The 18,615-nt window shown below is 43.7% G+C and overlaps 1 protein-coding gene across 1 annotated transcript in view; it reads left to right on the top strand.

Moving 5' to 3' along the window:
- Nucleotides 1-18,615, top strand: part of LOC137667137 (unconventional myosin-X-like) — a 94,728-nt gene that overhangs the window by 38,282 nt on the left and 37,831 nt on the right. The window contains exons 12-21 of the mRNA XM_068407673.1: nucleotides 3,111-3,257; nucleotides 3,975-4,075; nucleotides 6,914-6,980; nucleotides 7,440-7,532; nucleotides 11,207-11,275; nucleotides 12,150-12,232; nucleotides 13,762-13,870; nucleotides 14,572-14,652; nucleotides 15,653-15,777; nucleotides 16,574-16,688. Of these exons, the coding sequence (XP_068263774.1) occupies nucleotides 3,111-3,257; nucleotides 3,975-4,075; nucleotides 6,914-6,980; nucleotides 7,440-7,532; nucleotides 11,207-11,275; nucleotides 12,150-12,232; nucleotides 13,762-13,870; nucleotides 14,572-14,652; nucleotides 15,653-15,777; nucleotides 16,574-16,688 (990 nt within the window). The remainder of the gene's footprint in view (nucleotides 1-3,110; nucleotides 3,258-3,974; nucleotides 4,076-6,913; nucleotides 6,981-7,439; nucleotides 7,533-11,206; nucleotides 11,276-12,149; nucleotides 12,233-13,761; nucleotides 13,871-14,571; nucleotides 14,653-15,652; nucleotides 15,778-16,573; nucleotides 16,689-18,615) is intronic.

Genomic DNA, 18,615 nt, shown 5'->3' with positions numbered 1-18,615 from the left:
CAGATAACTGTAGAAATCTTCTGTCATTAATAAAATGCAAGACACTGGGGAACAATTATATTACTAGGATGTAAGAAGCATCATGTTATAGGAAAATGAACATCTGTAATGGAAATCTTGTGCTAGCACAGACTTCAGAGAGTTATCACTCTAGCCTCTACATTGGCAGAGAAACCAGAGTTACTAGGCTCTCTCTGATGGTGGTCTGTCTAACTTTCCTTCAGATTTCCCATGGAAGGAATTTCACAGCCTCTTTAAGTATCCTGCTCTAGCTGCAGTGGAGCCTGGAGCTGAAAAGATTTGCCTCATGTTTAGATTATCTTTGACATCCCAGCTGCCCACCTTATAAGCTTTCACTTCTGTGAAGTTCTTCACGTGGTGTTCTCTTTTCTAAGCTAAACAATCCAGTTCCTTCAATGTTTCCTTGTAAGTAATTTTCTAAATCTCTTCTTCTGTCTCTGTTTTCCTACATCTTTCAAGAAGTGAAGTGCTTATAACTGGACACCATCTTCAAGTTGAAGTCTCAGCAGTGCTCATTACAGCAGAGTAGTCACTGCTTTTCTTGCTGTGAACACACCTGCTAATATATCACAAACTAAGCTTTGCCTTTAGGAAATGGTATCTTTTTTTCATAGTCTGTGACCTTTCTTTGCAATGAAATTGTGTTAAAATTATTTTTCAGCCTGTAGTCTGTGGTAGGTATCCACAGTACCCAGTACTGCAGTTTCTCTTCTCAGCTATCTGTCCTAAATAAGCCACATCTTTCTATATCGGTGCACAAGGATGGATAACAAATAACGCCAGAGACACTCCACGCAGTCCAGAGCAACAGTGCGCAGTTGTAGGATTTACAGGAGTCTCCCTGAACAGAGCTTTCCCTGATAGTATAGCTATTCCTGACATTTGTGTGTGTTGGACACCACACCTACTGCTTGCAGCCCAGTGAAGTACTGAGACTGCAAAGCAATTGTTACAGCAAGTGGCTGCTGCTATTTAGCTGTCTTCACTAAGGGGGCCCGTTGCACTGAACACTGGGCCTGTAAAGACTATTCCCACTTAAGTCCTCATGTACTGTGCCCACCTATTCCCACTTGTTGTGGGAATGCATTGATAGAGCTGCCAGGGATTTCTCATTGTATCACGAGCTCGTTGCCCATTTGAGCTTTGACATTTCAGTGGGCTGAATGGATGAACTGGCCTGAAGGCGGGCAAAGCTGGGAGGGTGAAAGGAGCCTTTGAGAATCTCATTTGAGCCATATTGTGGGGAAAGCGGCTTTGCTTACAGCTGGATGGGGAGGTCCTGTTCCTGGAAAATTAGTCCAGCTTACTGTGTAGCCAGAGACACTACAGAGGCATGGCCTTGAGGGCATTCTCAGTCCCAACTAATAAGACAGACCGTCTGACGGAGAGAAGAAATACCCAGAAAAGGCGTGTGTGCCCATCCTTTGTAATGTTCTCTTCTGTGGAGAAGGGAGGTTGCTGTGTGCCCCAGGCCATGGGTTGCTGGGGAGGAGATACTATCCAGGAAGAGAAAGGAGGAGAAAAACAGTGAGATTGGGTGAAAAGGAGGATCTTGCAGGCTGGGCCTCAGAAGCTTGCTGAGAGGGGCTGGGAGGATTCAGAGGCAGCTGGCCTGTGCCATTAGCAAAGCAGAACAGGAAAGGTCACGTTATTCAGGCTTGTAAAACTGAAGAGGATGAGGGTGCATTCAGATCTCTGTCATTGCTGATCAGGCCTACTGAAGGAGTTACCCTGGTGTCACAGGCAAGACAGAGTAAACAACCTGTAATTGACCTAGATACTGTGGTTTATTTATGAAATTACAAGATTATAGCTTTTACCCTACTTGATTATTTCACATACTTGCTCACTTACCCCTCAGCATTACATTCACTAGATGTCAACTTCTTTTCTCAGTAGGGAGATTGCTGCTTCTCCAGGAGGGTCCAGCAGAAAGTTGTGTTGGTTCATGTTGTGTAGCTCCTTGCAGTTATGAGTCTCAGGAACTACCAGCCAAGGTCCTTGGGCATACCCTGACGTTTGTCTTCACATGTCTCTATCTGCAGGATCCTTCCCCACTTCCAGCATCTTTCTTCCAGTCAAGATCTTTGACGCCTTCTTTCCTGGCCCCATTTTCTACTCTCTGGGATCACATCTTCTTTTTGGGAACCCTTGCTTCTGGCCTTCTCTTCTTTCCAGAACCCTAAGCCTTGGTTTCCCAGTCTAAATAGTGTATGTGCAGGACAGCATACAATCAGCCTCTTAATTTGTGTCTCTTTATTAATTGGAGGATTTGGGGCATGCCACTTTTGTTTAGTTCAAGTGTTATCAAAACTTACAACCAGCCCTTTCCTGTTACAGCTATCGAGTAGCAGGCTTTTGCTTGAGATGTCAAAAGTTCGATTTTGGACATTCATCCACACACTTACATACACCCTATTATCTACTGCCTGTTAGTGATCACAATTTAAGTTTTTCCACCTCTGACACTTGGTTATGATCACTGCATGGGATGTTGGGTCAGCTTCAGAAAGGTCTCTCAACCCATGCACTTCTGGGGCATGTATCCTGGCTGTTGGCCAGCCTACCCTGTCTTTCAGTAAGATAATGCTGTTTGCAGGAAAGTTTTGGAGAGGGGATTTCTGAAGCTAACTTGGTGACAGAATACTCTTAAATCCTGCCCTACCAGTTTTTGAAAAACTGAGCAGACACCCATTGACAGCTCTACTAGGAACACTGAACGGAGATACCTTGCCTGTCACTGCAAATGTTGGCTCAGGTGATGCAAAATAACTGCTACGGGCTTAGTCGTGAGGTATTTTGTAACCTTCCCTGCCCCAGCACTTGTTCCAAAGATGTCAAGGATTTTGCTACTTCCTTCAGCCTCTCAAGTTCAGTACCCAAAGATCAGACGTGGTACATCTATGTGTGGCTGGGCTACTTGCAAACTTGAATGTGTCTGTACCTCTAAATACTGCACCATGCACAACCAGTACCGAGGCTGAGACATCTAAAGAGGAGTGGAGGAACCTGAAGTCCCATAGAGATTCGTGGTGCCCCTTATACCTTCTCTTCTCCTTGTGACTCATTTTTTCTCTTTGCATTTACAGGCAGCTGACTCCAGGGACTCCCTGTCTATGGCGCTGTATTCCCAGTGTTTTTCGTGGCTCATTAGCAAGATTAATACGAAGATCAAAGGCAAGGAAAACTTTAAGTCTGTGGGCATCCTGGATATCTTTGGCTTCGAGAACTTTCAGGTCAGGATTTTGTATTTTGCAGGGTGGGTTGGTTTTGGAGATGTCAGTACATATAGGAAGGAATTCTGGTAGATTTGTATGCTGTTTAGGTTAGCATAGGGCATTCTGGGATTTTGCCACTTCCCTCTGGGAGCAGCAAGATATATGTAGCTGTCCATTTGTGCCACCTGTATTCATGTAGGCTTGATGTTCAAGGTCTGTCTGTGACACAGACCCTAAGCAAATATCTGTGATAGGTACTATTGAATTTTTGACTTGTATACAAATTAAATGTCTAGCTCCTATGTGCACGTTGTTTGTTTACATCTGTTTTGCCTTGTGTTGAGAATCTTGTGTGTAATGCTTCTGACTGCAACTGATGAGGAATGTATGTTGAGCAGCCATATAGTGACTGCTCAGATATTTCACAGAAAAGAAAGCCCAATGACCTAACACTTTGGGAATTATATTTCTTTCTTCTTAAGAAGAAGAGATATGTCATTGTCTTAGCATCCTTTACTACCATTTAGGCCTACTGAATTAACCTTGCATGAGCTACAAAAGCTGTTCTCCTAGTGGACCTCCCTGTACTGTCCTTCTCATGTGCATCTGCCACCCCTTGCCTCTGTGCTCTCTGGCTTTATTCCAGGCCTGGCACCTTCCCCATCTCTGTTGTACATTATTTTAGAGCCCAGGGACAAGAATGTTAAGTTTTATAATCTTTGTTTCTTCTTACAGGTGAATCGTTTTGAGCAGTTTAACATTAACTATGCAAATGAGAAACTCCAGGAATATTTCAACAAACACATCTTCTCTTTGGAGCAGCTGGAGTACAACAGGTGACAAACAGAGGGGGTAGCCCCTAGTACTTTCGTGGGTAGTAGAATGGAGGATATCATTCCTCCTTTGTGCTCTCCAGTCCCTACTGCTAAGGCAGGAGAGGCAGCTGGGCCTTAGTGCAACCCTGACTGTGGATGTCTCTGTAAGCACTGTCCATGTGCTTTGCCAGCATAGGTCACTTGTCTTCAAGCAAAAGCTTTCTCCCCTGTAGTATTTAGAAAGTCCAGATTCCATTCTTTCTCTCAGCTGAATGGGAAGATCTTGGGCTTTAACCCATTAGAACACGTGGTCACTGGCCTTATTACTGACTTCAGTAATGATTTCACAGAATCACAGAATCACAGAATCAACCAGGTTGGAAGAGACCTCAGGGATCATCGAGTCCAACCGTTGCCCTGATACCACAATGTCAACTAGACCATGGCACTAAGTGCCATGTCCAGTCTTTTCTTAAACACATCCAGAGATGGTGACTCCACCACCTCCCTGGGCAGCCCATTCCAATGTCTAATAACCCTTTCTGAAAAGAAATTCTTCCTATGTCCAACCTGAACTCCCCTGGCGAAGCTTGAGGCTGTGTCCTCTTGTCCTATCGCTAGTTGCCTGGGAGAAGAGGCCAACTCCCACTTCACTACAACCTCCCTTCAGGTAGTTGTAGACTGCAATAAGGTCACCTCTGAGCCTCCTCTTCTCCAGGCTAAACAACCCCAGCTCCCTCAGCCGTTCCTCGTAGGTCAGACCCTCCAGACCCTTCACCAGCTTGGTCGCCCTCCTCTGGACTCGCTCCAACACCTCAACATCTTTCTTGAGGTGCGTGGCCCAGAACTGAACACAGTACTCAAGATGCAGCCTCACCAGTGCTGAGTACAGAGGGATGATCACTTCCCTAGACTGGCTGGCTACACTATTCCTAATAGAGGCCAGGATGCCATTGGCCTTCTTGGCCACCTAAGGTGGTGGTGGTGGTGTGTTATGCGGGTGGAATTTTGGTGTGCAAAAAGTAAAGTCCCTAAAGATAGATACCTGACAGCTCTTTCTGTCCTAGAGATTCCTATGCTGTGAAAAGGGCTCTTTTCCTCAGCAAGGAGATTTAAATCAGGCTGTTTCCTGAGCTTAAAGAGCATGGAGCCTCCTGCACAGCTGTTTCTCTTCTGTGGGCTTCATATTGGATTATATTTTGTGAAGTACCTGGGATGTTCTAGAGTATTTCTCCTTCTAGAGAAGGCTGCTAGACAAATACTTCAGTTCTTGCTCTGAAACAGAAGCCTTTATGTTTGTGAATGAAGCAATTGAACAGGGTCAGGGAGGGCAAATGAGAGCAGCCTTGTAAAGGGAGACAGTCGAATAGGCAATTCATGAAATTCTAAAGATTACAAAACCGCAAGGCTATTTATGCACTCACTTCTCAGGCCAATTCCACCATTGCAGAAAGCTTGTGTTAAGAATGGTATCATCGTGGCAAAAGTTTTTTTCCTGATGATTACATAGGAGTTTAAGTTCTGTGGCTGAACTTTGGAAAGAACAAGAGAATTTTATTATTGACTCCTCAACAAGTTATTCTAGGGTGATGTGATTAAAGCTCATCTTTCACAGTACCAGCTCTGCTTCCTCAGGTTTAGTCAGTAGCTCTGTATATTTCATCATTTGATTAGACAAGGGGTCTGTGGCACTAGGGACAACTTGATTCATTCGTGATTTGATTTGTTTCAGAAAGCTCTGCTCCCTTCAATTCTGGAAGGTCGTCTTGCTCTTAGAAGGAAACTGAGAGGTCTTTTTGTAAAAATATATGGCCTCTCTGACACCCATTGTTGCAAAAATCTGAAACACTGTGAACTGATATATTTTGTCATTACGTGGGTAAGATATTCTGTTTCCTGTGGGGGATAGATAATTCTTTCCATTCTTCAGAAATTATTCCAGTTTGTTGCTTCCAACTGTTGCCCACAAGTTTCTGAATGCTTTGAACCTGAAAGTATGAAGCCTGGGCTGGAGGGTTTGTAGACAACAGCTTCACTATCTTCGAAATGTTAGCCTTCACCTGAAAGGTGTCTGTATCAGAATGTTAGTACGTAGCTTCACACGTAGCCTGGAGCCTTCCTTGGATTCCTGAGCAAGAGTTATTCCCTGCCTTCTCTGAATTCTGAAAACAGAAACGGCCTCTATTATGGGGGTATAAGAAGGTGACAAGAGGAGGGAAAACACATTCAGCACACACAGAATTTCATGGATTATTTTCAAAGCACACTTATCGCACTGCTGTACCTCTATCAGCTCCCATTCTGAAAGATGCAGTGCCACCCTGTAGGTCCCCTGCATGTCAGGCCAAAGCTTATCTGTGTCATCCTCTTCAAAACTCCCCCTGAAAAATTGCTCCAGTCTCTTCTTGTGGTGGACCTAGGAATTGTAGTTCAGTCTTCTGGCAGATGTGCTTCAGGCCTGCTTTCCAGACTGGTGGGTCAGCAGTTGACTCTTGAAGCTGTGTAGCAAACTGTCCATCATCACCACCACTTGGGCTGATGCTCATCACTCCTGAAAGAGCAACTGAGAGCAACTACAATTTCTTAGTGCTTGGTGTGGAATTTGCTCAATGACTACAAGATGAGTATCAGTCTAAATCACTGGGATGGATAAGAAAGGCTGTCTCCTACTTCCATATCCTTGTGTTAGCAGTGCATTGTCTCCCCTGTTCTTTTTCCTCAGCCATGGCAAAGCCTAATTCCTGCAAATTGTATTAAGTCCTGGGACAGCTGCTGTGCTCAGCTGCTTCTGTTCTCCTGCACCTCAGCGCATTGGATCTTGCATTTCACATCTTTGTTCTGTTTGTTCTTGACTGTCAGGGAAGGGATAAGCTGGGAAGCCATTGACTGGATGGATAATGCAGAGTGCCTGGACCTTATCGAGAAGGTGAGCAGTTATCTGTGACAGTTTCCAGGGATCACAGAGGGGACTGCTGATTGTCTTGAGATCTTCCCTGGGGTTTCCTGATTTTAAAAACAGGTAGTTGCTTAGATCTTCTTCCCATCGTGACCTGGCAAAAGTTTGAGTTGTTCTAGCCATAGCCTTGGCTCAAGAAAGCAGATCTCTGCTCATTGTTGAGAATAAGTTTAGGAAGGGTGTCATAGTTTTAGACAGGGAGCAGTGTTTAAGTAAAACCTTAATGTAAATTTTTTATAAATAATCTCCTCTTATGTTCTGCTTGCTGAATGCATTGACTGGCCAGAATTCTGCTTTCAGCTTGAGCTTTGCTGGGTATAACTCAGGGGTTATTGCTCAATGTGCTGTCCAGATCTCCAGTTTTTGGCTTGGTGCTGTGTAGTTAGAGCTTTTGCTGACTGTAAAAGCCTCTCTGTTGTTTGGCTGTAGAAACTGGGTCTGCTTGCTTTGGTGAATGAAGAGAGTCGATTCCCCAAAGGCACAGACAACACCCTTCTGGAAAAACTTCACAGCCAGCATATGGTAAGTAAGAAAATGACCCAGCAGGCAAATGATCAGTATGTTAGCCCCATCAGCATTTCAAAACTGAAAGTGAAGGTTTTGTTGATGTAAAATATGTGCTTCATACAGGAAATTTAAAATGCCTTAGGCAGCACGAGCCTGCGAGTGTTTCATTAGGCTGCACTGAACAAAAGTAATATGTGAAGAAACCTGCAAACGGTCTCTTGCACACATAGAGAGAGGGAGTGTGCATTCCGCAGGCTGTGGGTAGAGGAAATTTAAATTTGTAGCATGTGATGGAGGTCATGTTTCACTGGTCTGCGACGGGACACGAGGCAGCACCCCAGGCACAGGATGTGGCTGCACAGCGTGCATGGATTTCTCCTGCCAGCTGACTCACAGGAGTCTGCTCCAGAGCACGTCAAATCCCTGTCTCCTGGGGCTGGGGATGGCTTTTGCCTCATGACTTTTAATGAAAGCTCTCTTATTGTTCCTAATTAATTAAATTCTTTCTTGTATTCTGGACACAGGAGTAGAAGGGCTTTTTCAGGCAGGTCAGAAAGTTATCCTGGGGACACAGAAACCACAGTAAAATCACTGTAGCAATCTCTTACCCTGTCTCTGGTACAGCAAATGCTCTGTTCTTAATAGTGAATAGATTGAAAACAAAGCAAATTAAACTTTGTAGCAGGGACTTATGGAATAATTTAGTACTTTAGTAAGAATATTGTCAGCTAATATCTTTCCTAGTCCTGTAATTCAGGCTTTATCCAAGCCTGAAAACATACAAATTTGTATCCTTTATCTGACAATTTTTTTCAATTGGCATAGATGCAGATATTCTCATTTTTCATATTTGCACCTAACTCTGCTAGTAATACTCATGACTACAAATTGGATACAATGGCAATGACTTCTGGTTGGCTATTTATGTATAGTTTTGTGGAAATATTTCCTTTCTTTAGGCTGAAATTGATGCCTTCAATTTAGTCTGCTGTGGCTTTCCCTTGTATTGTAGGTCAAGGTATATGAGAGTGTCTGATTTACGTTTTTTATTGTTGTTGGTATTTTATTAACTTTTAATATAGAAGTTATGAATATTTTTAATACATCACTTCTTTTGAATTTTCTTTCTGAACTCTCCTAACCGCTTCAGTTTGTCTCCAAATGGAGAAATTTCAAAGCTCATATTTTTTTCTGCTGTTTGTCTCTGAATTCCTCTACATCTTTGTTCTTTTCTGAGACAAATAATAAGACCAGAATGCAGTACCCTTGGTAAGAAGGTACCTGTGGTTTATTGCACAGCAGCATGCGACTGTCAGTATTATTTTGCATTCCTTTATGCCCCACAGCATTTTGGTTGCTCTTTTTGGTGATTTCTGTGCATTGAGCAGCCTGTTCATTAAGCTGTTCATAGTGTCACCTCTGGCTGCTTTGAGGGGATAACAGTTAACGTGGAACCCTAGGGAGCTTATGAGAGATGGAAGAGGCTGAGTAGTTGGGAATGCAGGGTGGAATGATGAAGTAGATAGATAGTGCTCTAGGGTTTGCATTTTTTGAAGGCAAAAGTATTTTTTGTACCCGTTAAAGGCTCTAGTTCTGGCTAGAAGAGCACTGGAATGGAAGGCATCCAGCCAGCATTGCTGGAAAGCATGAAGGACCTTGTAAGAGAACAAGCCCTGTTTTCTGTGGATTGCAACAGGCTTAGGGAGGAAAAGCATAGAGCTGGGATTTAAGAGTATATGACCTCTAATACAACTGGGGAGAGGAGCAATAGGGGAGATGGGAGAAGGAACCAGAAGTGCTGTAAACATGGATGAAATATATGGGCTTGGTAGAAAGGGAGAGGAGGGTGCCAATCCACATGAGAGAGTAACAGTCATGTTTAGAGAGGAAGAGAGGGAAGTTTGTGGCTGGAAAAAGATGACTGGATGGGGGAAAGAGAAGAGCAAAGAAATGGGGGAAAGATGAAAAGGAAAAGAGGCAATGAAAAAGTTTTCAATATCACTAACAAATTATCAGGGTCAGAAGCCATCCACCTAATACTGCTAAGAAAACATGAAGATGAAAGAGCTGAATTACTAACAATATTGTGAAACATCTTTCTTAAAATTTTCTTAGTACTTGTATCTGAGAAGGTGGGAAATTGTTTTAATTTTTAGAAAGTATTCTAGTAAATCATAGGCCTGTAATCCTTATTTCACTATTGGGTAAATTCAGAGAATGTAAATGATCAGTTGCCTCAATGGAGGGAGGCCTGTAGGACTCTGTCCCATATGAGCACTGAGATGGCAGTTCTCTGATGATTCACAGGGCAAGGCTGGACTGTAAGGGGCCTTATGAGACTGATTGGGTTGTAAAATGAAGATGAAAAGCAGTGTAGATAAATGTAAAATGGTATGCCTAAGGAAAACAGTCTTGGTTTCATATTTGAAATGATGGGCCCTGAGCTGATTGCTGCTCTTCAGGAGCAAGACCCAGACAGAGGCTGTGATGGATAGCTCCATGAAAACATCAGCAGAGTGCTCAGTGGTAATAAAAAACCCAAATCAAGTATTAGAAATTCCTAGGAAAGAAACAGAATAAAAGCAGAAAACATTGTTATGGCACTGTATAATCCATGGATCACCTACACTTTGAACAGTGTACACCACCAGGCCCCTCCAATCAAGAAGGGGTTGTATCAGGTCTGGTAAACAACAGCTCTGGGGCAACTTCAATGTTACGGAAAACTATGTTGAAGGAACTTTGCAGTGTGGAGAAAAGATGACTAAGGGGGGATGTGATGGGTTTAAAAGTCACACATGGCCCATAGAAGACAAATGGCACTAATGGGAGCCAGGCTTAAAACCAACCAGCTGTAGTTCCCTGTGCAGTTGGTTGAGAGCTCCCTGTAAAAGGACACTCTGGCTGCAAGAAGTCTGCATGGGTTCAGGTGTGGAATGGGCAAGTATTTCAAAGAGAAATCCACTTGGGGTTACTAGTTAGGCAGACTTCATGAAAATAATTGGATTTTGAGAGAGTATTAGGATTAAAGTGTCATCTACTTGTCTTGTTCTTACTCTACTCTATATAGCCACTGCTGGAGGCAGAATACTTGGCTGGATGGACCATTGGTCTCAAGTGGCATGGCAGTTCTCACACAGTGAACAGTTTTCATAAAACAAAGAAAGGAGGGGAAAAGTTGGAGAGTAGAACAGCTAGTAAGATAAAGGAAAAATGAATAATGAAGAAAGGGAAGAGAGGTTCAAAGAAAGATGAAATATAGAGGAAGACAGGAGATTGGTATGATATTTCCTTTGACAAACAAAAGATGTGTAGGTGTTCTGCAAAGCTGCCATCTTCCCTGCATCCTGATCCTGTGTCCCGCACCACATGGTTTGTGTGGAGCCCAGTCTCCTCGGGTGTCAGAGATGCAAGAATTAACATTTCATCCATGGCATGCCTGCCCAATCTTGATTCTGCAAGCCCTTGCTCACATGAGGAATGCCTTGAAGGGCTGCATTTTTCCATTTTATTCGAATAACATATTTGTAAGGTAGCTGCAGATAACTGCAGCAGATGTGGTCAGGCTCTGCAACAGCTAAGGTCCTTGCCCATCCCAGCATTGTCATAGTCATGGCAGAGTTCCTGACTGAGCCTATTTATTCTTACACGGGCATTATAAGAAGACTTTTTTTTTCATTTCATTTCAGAGCAACCACTATTATGTGAAGCCTCGGGTAACAGATCATCAGTTTGGCATACGACATTATGCTGGAGAGGTGGGTGTTCATGGTGTATCTGTGAGATGCTTGCACTTGGGCTTGAGGTCCTGGATATTAAATTCCAAAATTCAAGAATATCTCTCTGAGCTGAGTGTTTCCACACAGTTAGTGCCGTGTACCAAAGTGCAGGGAGTGTGGTGGGCTTAAAATAACATGTCATTGTCCAGTACTGTGTTCTCCAGCTTGGACATTAGTTTGAGTTTCTTAGGTAACTTGTGGTTTGGAGGATAAACTCCTCCTTACTTCTGTTACTCATGTTGTCTTTTATTGGATATTCACAAAAAAACAAAACCTAAAGTAAAAGTCACAAGGAAAACTCAGCTTTTGGGGAGGAGGAGAAAAGGGTAAAGACCTATTGGAAAAAGGAAAAGGTCTCCAAGCCTTCAAGGTTAAATGCTACTCTTTGTTGTGGAGAGATACGGAACAGATGGAGGTGTGTCAAGGGAGGGCACCTGCACACTAAAGAAGGACTAACCTCCTCCTAGAATCGAATCTGCTGAGCAGTAGTGGTTGGGAGGTCAGGGCACTGGGTGGCATAGTTGGTATTTCCTGAAGTGACTGGAGTACCTCACACCTTGCAGAGGATTCCCCCCCACATGCCACAGGCAAGTCTCTGCATCTGTTTCACTTGGCTCCTGTTTTTGAGGTTTTTTCGGTTGTGTGTTTTTTTTTTTTAATTGATGGCTAAAAGCCACTTTCTTGCTGGTAACTGCAGAGCTCTGAAACTCTTTGACCCCAGAAGTTCAGATCTTGGCACATGCCTGCAGCGTTACTGTGTAGCTCTGCTGGAGTTCTTGTACATTGGCATGTTAATGTAGAAGTGCTTAATGATTTGTACTGCATCATTCCAGTGGCTCTGTCTGTGTTGCAGGTGTTATATGATGTGAGAGGCTTTCTGGAGAAGAACAGAGACACCTTTCGAGATGACATTTTAAACATGCTGAAAGACAGCAGGTATGCCTCTTTTGCTTGTGAGAAGGCCGCATCTATTGGGCTGGACTAAGCCACATTCATATAATAACCAGACCAAGGAAAGCAATTGCTTTTGTCTGAGCATCAAGCATCATTCTTTATTATTCTTCTCTTTGTGCTTAAGTGTCCTGGCAAAAGAAAGGAGAGCTGGAGAAGTCAGCTGAGGCACAGATTTAATCAGTACTCTTGTTGTCCCAGTTTTGAAAAGAACTATAAACGCATGACAGAAATCCCTCCAGGCAATGCTGGTTTTCTCCCTCCTCTTTTCTCCCTTTCCTCTTCTTCCTCTTACCTCCCTGTCCCAACAATGGCAAATTTGCCCCTGAATGAGGGAAGGCTCTTTGCCATGCTGTCAAATACCAGCCTGTACAGAGGCTGCTTGTTTTCCAGCGTGCTTGTTAGTGGAGAGCTTCCATCCTTATCCTGAGCCAGACCGAGCCCCTGCTGGGGGACTGGGCATGGCCCCTAATATTATATCCCAGTGCTGCAACATGACCCTAGAGAAATGAGCTGACTTTGACCTTGAGCAAGGTCTGGAAGACAGACGTGGGGCCTAATACAAGCAGAGAGGCATTTAATAACATGGCAGACCCTAGAAGGTTTTGAGTAGCAACTCTAACACATTGCCTCTTATCGCAGTCCATGTATTGGCTTTGGGCTCCAGCCTGATGAGATTGTTTCAGAATTGCACCTTCTCTGAAGCCTGCTGCAGAGTTTGCACTGTGACCAGCCTTGAAACAGCCTGAGGGAGCTGAGAGTATGAGCTGCTCGTAACTGCCTTACTTGGACAGTGGCATCTGGGGAACATTTTACACAGGGCTTGAAGCCAGAATTGTGGTCGTCATTGTCCAGCATAATAGGACTCAGCATTTTTCAACAAGCCAGAAAGGGAAATTCTGCTAAAATCAGACATAACAATAAACTGGCACAAGAAGTGCTGGAGAACTTTGTGCCACTTCATAAGAACCAGCACCATTGTCTAAGGAGTGGCAAAACGGTGGAAGATTCCCCAGAGCTGACCTACACTGAGGGTAGCTTTAGAAGTCCTCTGTCCACAGAAGGGTTGTGGTTGCAATTGCGTGAGCGTGTCACAGGTGCTAGCCATGAAAGAGAGCTAGGTCGGGAGCGGTGTGACAGCACACAGTCTAGCTGGAGTACCTTCAAGGTAGTTTTGCCTGGGGGCATATAGCTCAAGGGAGGTGTCCTAGCCAGTGCAGAATGGAGATCTTCCTTTGTGTAATATCCTGCTTGACAGTATGAGATGGGGTTTCTGGCTTTGCAGATGAGTGTGGCATACAGGGCAGCCCACAGGGTCTGGGCAGCCACATGGAAAGTATTAATTTCCTCACTGAAGTGAGCAGCTGAACTGCCTCCTGCAGCCACTCTGTGGCACAGCAGGAATAAAAATGAGGTGTTTCACACTGGGACAGGACAGTAGCTGAGAATGAGAGCCATCTTCTCACAGGTGGTGGGTGTCTTGCATCTTCTTTAATTCTTTTCTTCTCCCTTAGGCTAGACTTCATCTATGACCTTTTTGAAAAAGTCTGCAGTCGTTGCGGTGAAGAGACACTGAAGATGGGCACCCAGAGGCGCAGACCGACTGTCAGTTCCCAGTTCAGGGTAGGATGTTCTCCAAGAGAGCAGCAGGCTTCTGGGGAGGAACAGATGGGTAAAGAAAGGCCTGCAGCCAAGAGGAGTCATTCATCCTTGTTTTGTGTCCAGCACTGAAAATGTGCAGGAATGTTGTAGTGCTAAAAAAAGACAGTGCCACTGCCCCAAGGATTTCTGTCTCATGTAAAATGTGAGAAGCTGAGACTAAGCAGGGTGGCAGAGGAAAAGAATACTTTGCTAAGGTTATAAAGTTCTTGAGGTTCTTTGATCTTTCATGTTGGTTTGGTGTTTCAGGTAAGTGTATGTGTCTTTTTAGGCCAAGTCTTTTACAAGTATAGTGGCAATTCCAATGAAACCTTACTGAGGGGACCTTGCAGGTGTGAATCTCACCCCCTAGATTGTCTGCAAACATTCTGTTAGTTTCACAGTTTTAGTTTCCTATATTTAAAATTTGAGAGACTTGTAAAAATAACTCACATCAGCTATAGAGCTCTGAGAACAAGGATGGCCATGCAAACGGTGTTAGAGTAAACTAACCATGTAGGTGAGTTTGGGACAGGAAGGGATCTCCTGGGTTATTGAGGTTTTAGTTGGCAGAGGCAAAGGACGTTAGGAATGGGAGGGCTGCATGAAGACCCTACTGCACCAAATGTAGCCCCTTTCCCTCCTGTAGTGACTGATCCATTGGGTTTTGTCTTGCTGCTTTTTAGGATTCTCTCCATTCCCTGATGGCCACGCTTAGTACTTCCAACCCATTCTTCATCCGCTGCATCAAACCAAACACAGAAAAGGTAAGTCTGTCTTCCAGCAAAATGTATGCATGCGACACAGGCCTTCATGAGCACTCACTTGTACAAACACCTGTCAGGGTCCGAACTGAGGATAAGAGCAGTTCCTCCTCACCTTCCCTTTTTCCTTCTAGTTGTTTTATAGCTGAGGAAAAATACACCCTCCTTCTGGTAATCAGATGAAAAGACTGCATGCTGAGAATGGTATGATATAGCCATTCCCACCACTTTCTGTGCTTATGAAGCCTGGAAGATGAACCAGGCTTGTGCAGAGCCCAGAGCTGTGGTAGAAGAAGTAATTGCTCCTGTTTGTGGTGCTTGTAGGCAATTTGTTCTGGAATGCAGGGCTTGTGCAGTAGGAAGCATCTCCTGCAGATCCCTGGCTCTGAGGCAGAGGAGGTGGATGCTTCATGAGCAAGTCACAGTGCTTAGAGACAGGCTGGCTCTCGCTTATATTGTGAACTGTGATGGGAGGATATGCTGCTAACTAGATCGGGTGGGGAGCTCTGAACCGATAATTTTTGTTGTGCGTTTTGAAACCATGTATGACATGGCAGAGGAAAGCCTGCTGGGGGTTTTATGCCAGAAAAGAATTCTGCAGTTTGTCTCCGGTTTGACTGGAGAGAGACTGCAAAGAGAACCGAGTCAGAGTTCTGCATTTTGTATGTGTTCATGCATTATATCATTGCTTTACTGCTGTGATCCGACTATGACAGCACTCTGCAGACTGATTTTTTCCAGGATCTGCCCAGCTCCCTTTCATCCCTTTTTCTGCACCATGCCATGTTGTGACATTGCTTTCCCCTTTACCCAAACTTCCCCCTTTTCACCTGGCGTGCCCAAATATGCAGGGTTGACTTTCTACAGAGAAACAGATATACAGCTTGTGACTGACTGTGCTCAGAGAAACAGTCACTGTTCAAGTCAGCAAAGAAGTAATACCAAGATCAACACTTATTCTGTCTGTCTTCTTATTTGTTTTTGAACCTGGATCATTATGTAGGCGCCGAACCTCTTCAATCCAGATGTGGTGTTAAATCAGCTCCGATACTCAGGGATGCTGGAGACAGTGAAAGTTCGGAGAGCAGGTTTCCCTATACGGCGCCTTTTCCAGGACTTTCTCAGCAGGTAATTGCTATCATTGTACCACATGCTGTAACAGCCCCAAGGTATACAATTCTATACATTTGTTCCCTCTATAATTGCTGTTACTGATATGGATCATTTGTGGGATGTTTTTCTAACCATGCGCTTATTGCCCATATCATGGAGTGATTTGGATGTCCTTTTGGAGATTTCCCTTTAGGGTAAAAGTCAGAATGGAAAAATAGCCAGACGGTCCATTTTTTAAAAAATTTTTTTTTGTAGCTTTGCCACAGATTTGCTTGTGTGATGCTGTGAAACCCAGCTGGTCATAATATGCAAGAAGAAAATATCATACTTAAAACCTTTAATCTGGCAGGCTGAAGCAAATTTTAATGGATAGTATAGTTGATGATTAATATTGGAAAGAGTGATTATTTCTTTTAATTAGCTGCATCAAAAGGATTTCTTGAAGTTTAAGGCTGGAAGAGACCATTGAACACTGCTTCCTTTGTCTCTTGGAGCATTAAATGCCACCCCTATACTGAACAAAATAACTTGTGTCTGATGAAAGCACATGTTTCAGAAAGACTGTTGTTCTTTACTGAAAAATGCTGTTGAGTTTGTATTTTATTACTGGGATTGCAACAATAATTGCCAGTGTGGTAGGAACAGATAAAGGTTAGGGGATGGAAATTTCCAAATTGGAAGGCAAACACGAAGAAGGGAGGTCCCAGAGGAAGGAGGACTAATGGGAGGAGGATAATTAGAGTTAAAAGATTGGGGCAGGGGGATGGGTTACTGTCATACATAATCTCAGGAGATTTTGTTTGGTTCTTAGGTACAAGATGCTTGTGAAGAGGCCAAGTTTCTCAGACAACAGCAAAGCTGTATGTGCAGGCTTTCTTCAGACCTATGACAGCAGCAAGAAAGAATGGCAGTTGGGTAAAACCAAGGTACTTCATGAGTGTGGGGCAGGGTGTGGCTTTGTTTCAGCTGCAAGGGGATGCAATTGCATCTGGTGAGATTCAAGCCAGTAGAAAGGGCAAAGTAGTGATAACCCTTTAAATACATTGGGCTATGCCACTGACCTGTAGCATCTCAAATATTTCATAGAATCATAGAATCGTATGTACGATTTTCTATGAGAGATGTAGTAGGCTTTTGGATTTTGTCTAAACTCCTTATCATTGACCAAGCCAGATTGATTTTGTTGTGTCTGATCCAATTGAAGGATCCAAGGAGAACAAGCATGGGTCTCATTTTATGCAATTGCAATATCTGCCATTAACTCTTGCCTCTTTTGCCAGGTATTTCGCTCTGCTTGACTAACTGAAATTCTTGCAGGAGGCAGTGAGCTGCTGCTGGGTATATATCTAAACTGTGAATAAGTAGCTAGATCACCAGATGTGTGACACCTTTCTGCTGTGGAAGCTCAGCTGATGGTTTGTGCAGTTAGCCCAGATGCTAGCATACATTTTCTAGGAAAAGGTATCCAAATGTTTCTCCCCACTTGCATAATTCAGAATATTTCCAGGGTTACAATGGAGCCAGAAGTGATTCTAGTGAATATTCATATTTAATTTGTCGGGGAGATCAGATAATGATATTTGTTGCTTTGAGCAATCATTTCTTAATAAGTGGATAGACTATAATGTTTCTTAGAGAGAGAGATCCCTCTCTCCTCTTCTTAGAGGAGTGGTGGTGGCCTGGTTGGTAGTCTGGGCTATGAACTCTGTGTGACAACCAAGGAAACCACTGGCCATTGCTGTGGGAAGGAGGTGTATTAACCTGAAGTTTCTAAGGCCTTCCTTCACATGCCTTCGTTGATGTTCAGGAAAGAAAGTTTTATCACTTATCCATAGTTCCGCTCTGTGATTAAAGTGTTCCCCATCTTTCATTTGGGAATCTGGTGTCTCCTCACTGGTCCCTGCAAACCAGGAACCATTTCAGTCATTCTTGTCCCTGGATAACCCACACTGCTTGTGTGGCTGCCAGTCTCACAGCATTTTAGTGTTAAAGCCTTAACAAGAGATGGAAGATTGCTGGGCTACAGCAAGGGCAGCAGGGAAATACATGTGAGGACCAAACTCACATGCACATACTCACCTTTTAGACTATAAAAGGCTATAAGCTATATAGCTGGAGTCCAGGGACTACAACAGACTGATGGCAAGCAGGAAATCCAGGCTGCTTGGAGCCCCTGGCAGCAATAGGATCCTTTTTCTCTTCAGTCCCCGTTGTGCATCCTGAAGGACTGAGTCCATCTGTCTGTTTTCACTCACTCCTTGACCTGCACTAAAAAATTCTTCTGGAAAAACAATATAGGTGGTAAATTGTGGCAAACAAAATGTGTTTGCATTTTGCCAAAACACTGGATGTACTCTAATGTAATTAATTTTTTTGAACAATTGTGTCCTATAAACTAAGACTTGGCTGAAGGGCTGTATGTGGCATGTTGGTAACAGCAGTCCCTCTGCTAGGGCACTGGTTGCTGTCGCGTCTGAATATTGTGGGAAGAAAGAAATTATTAAGAATGGCAGTCTTTGTATCTCTTTATGACTGAGAAGGAAAATCGAAAGGAGTTGGGAAGCAGTGGAGCCATCTTGTTTGGTTGTAGAAGTTATTTTATATTCAGCATGGTTTGGATTAGAGATGTGTGTCCTGGTAGAGGGGAGCAGTTCTAATTATTCTACAGAATATATCATGGCAAGGCTGGCCTGGCCTGTTCCACCCTTGCTGCCATGCTGAATGGATGGCCAGTCCCCAGTTGCTTCAAGGTACTGTCACCATTGCCCTGCCATTTCTTCACATGAGTTGCTTGACATTCTTTCACATGCTCAGATGATGGCAAAGCCATTTCATTGCTCCCTTGGAGACCAC

Source organism: Nyctibius grandis, chromosome 9 (assembly GCF_013368605.1).
Source record: "Nyctibius grandis isolate bNycGra1 chromosome 9, bNycGra1.pri, whole genome shotgun sequence".
NCBI lineage: Eukaryota > Metazoa > Chordata > Aves > Nyctibiiformes > Nyctibiidae > Nyctibius > Nyctibius grandis.
This window is presented reverse-complemented; position numbering and strand designations above follow the sequence as displayed.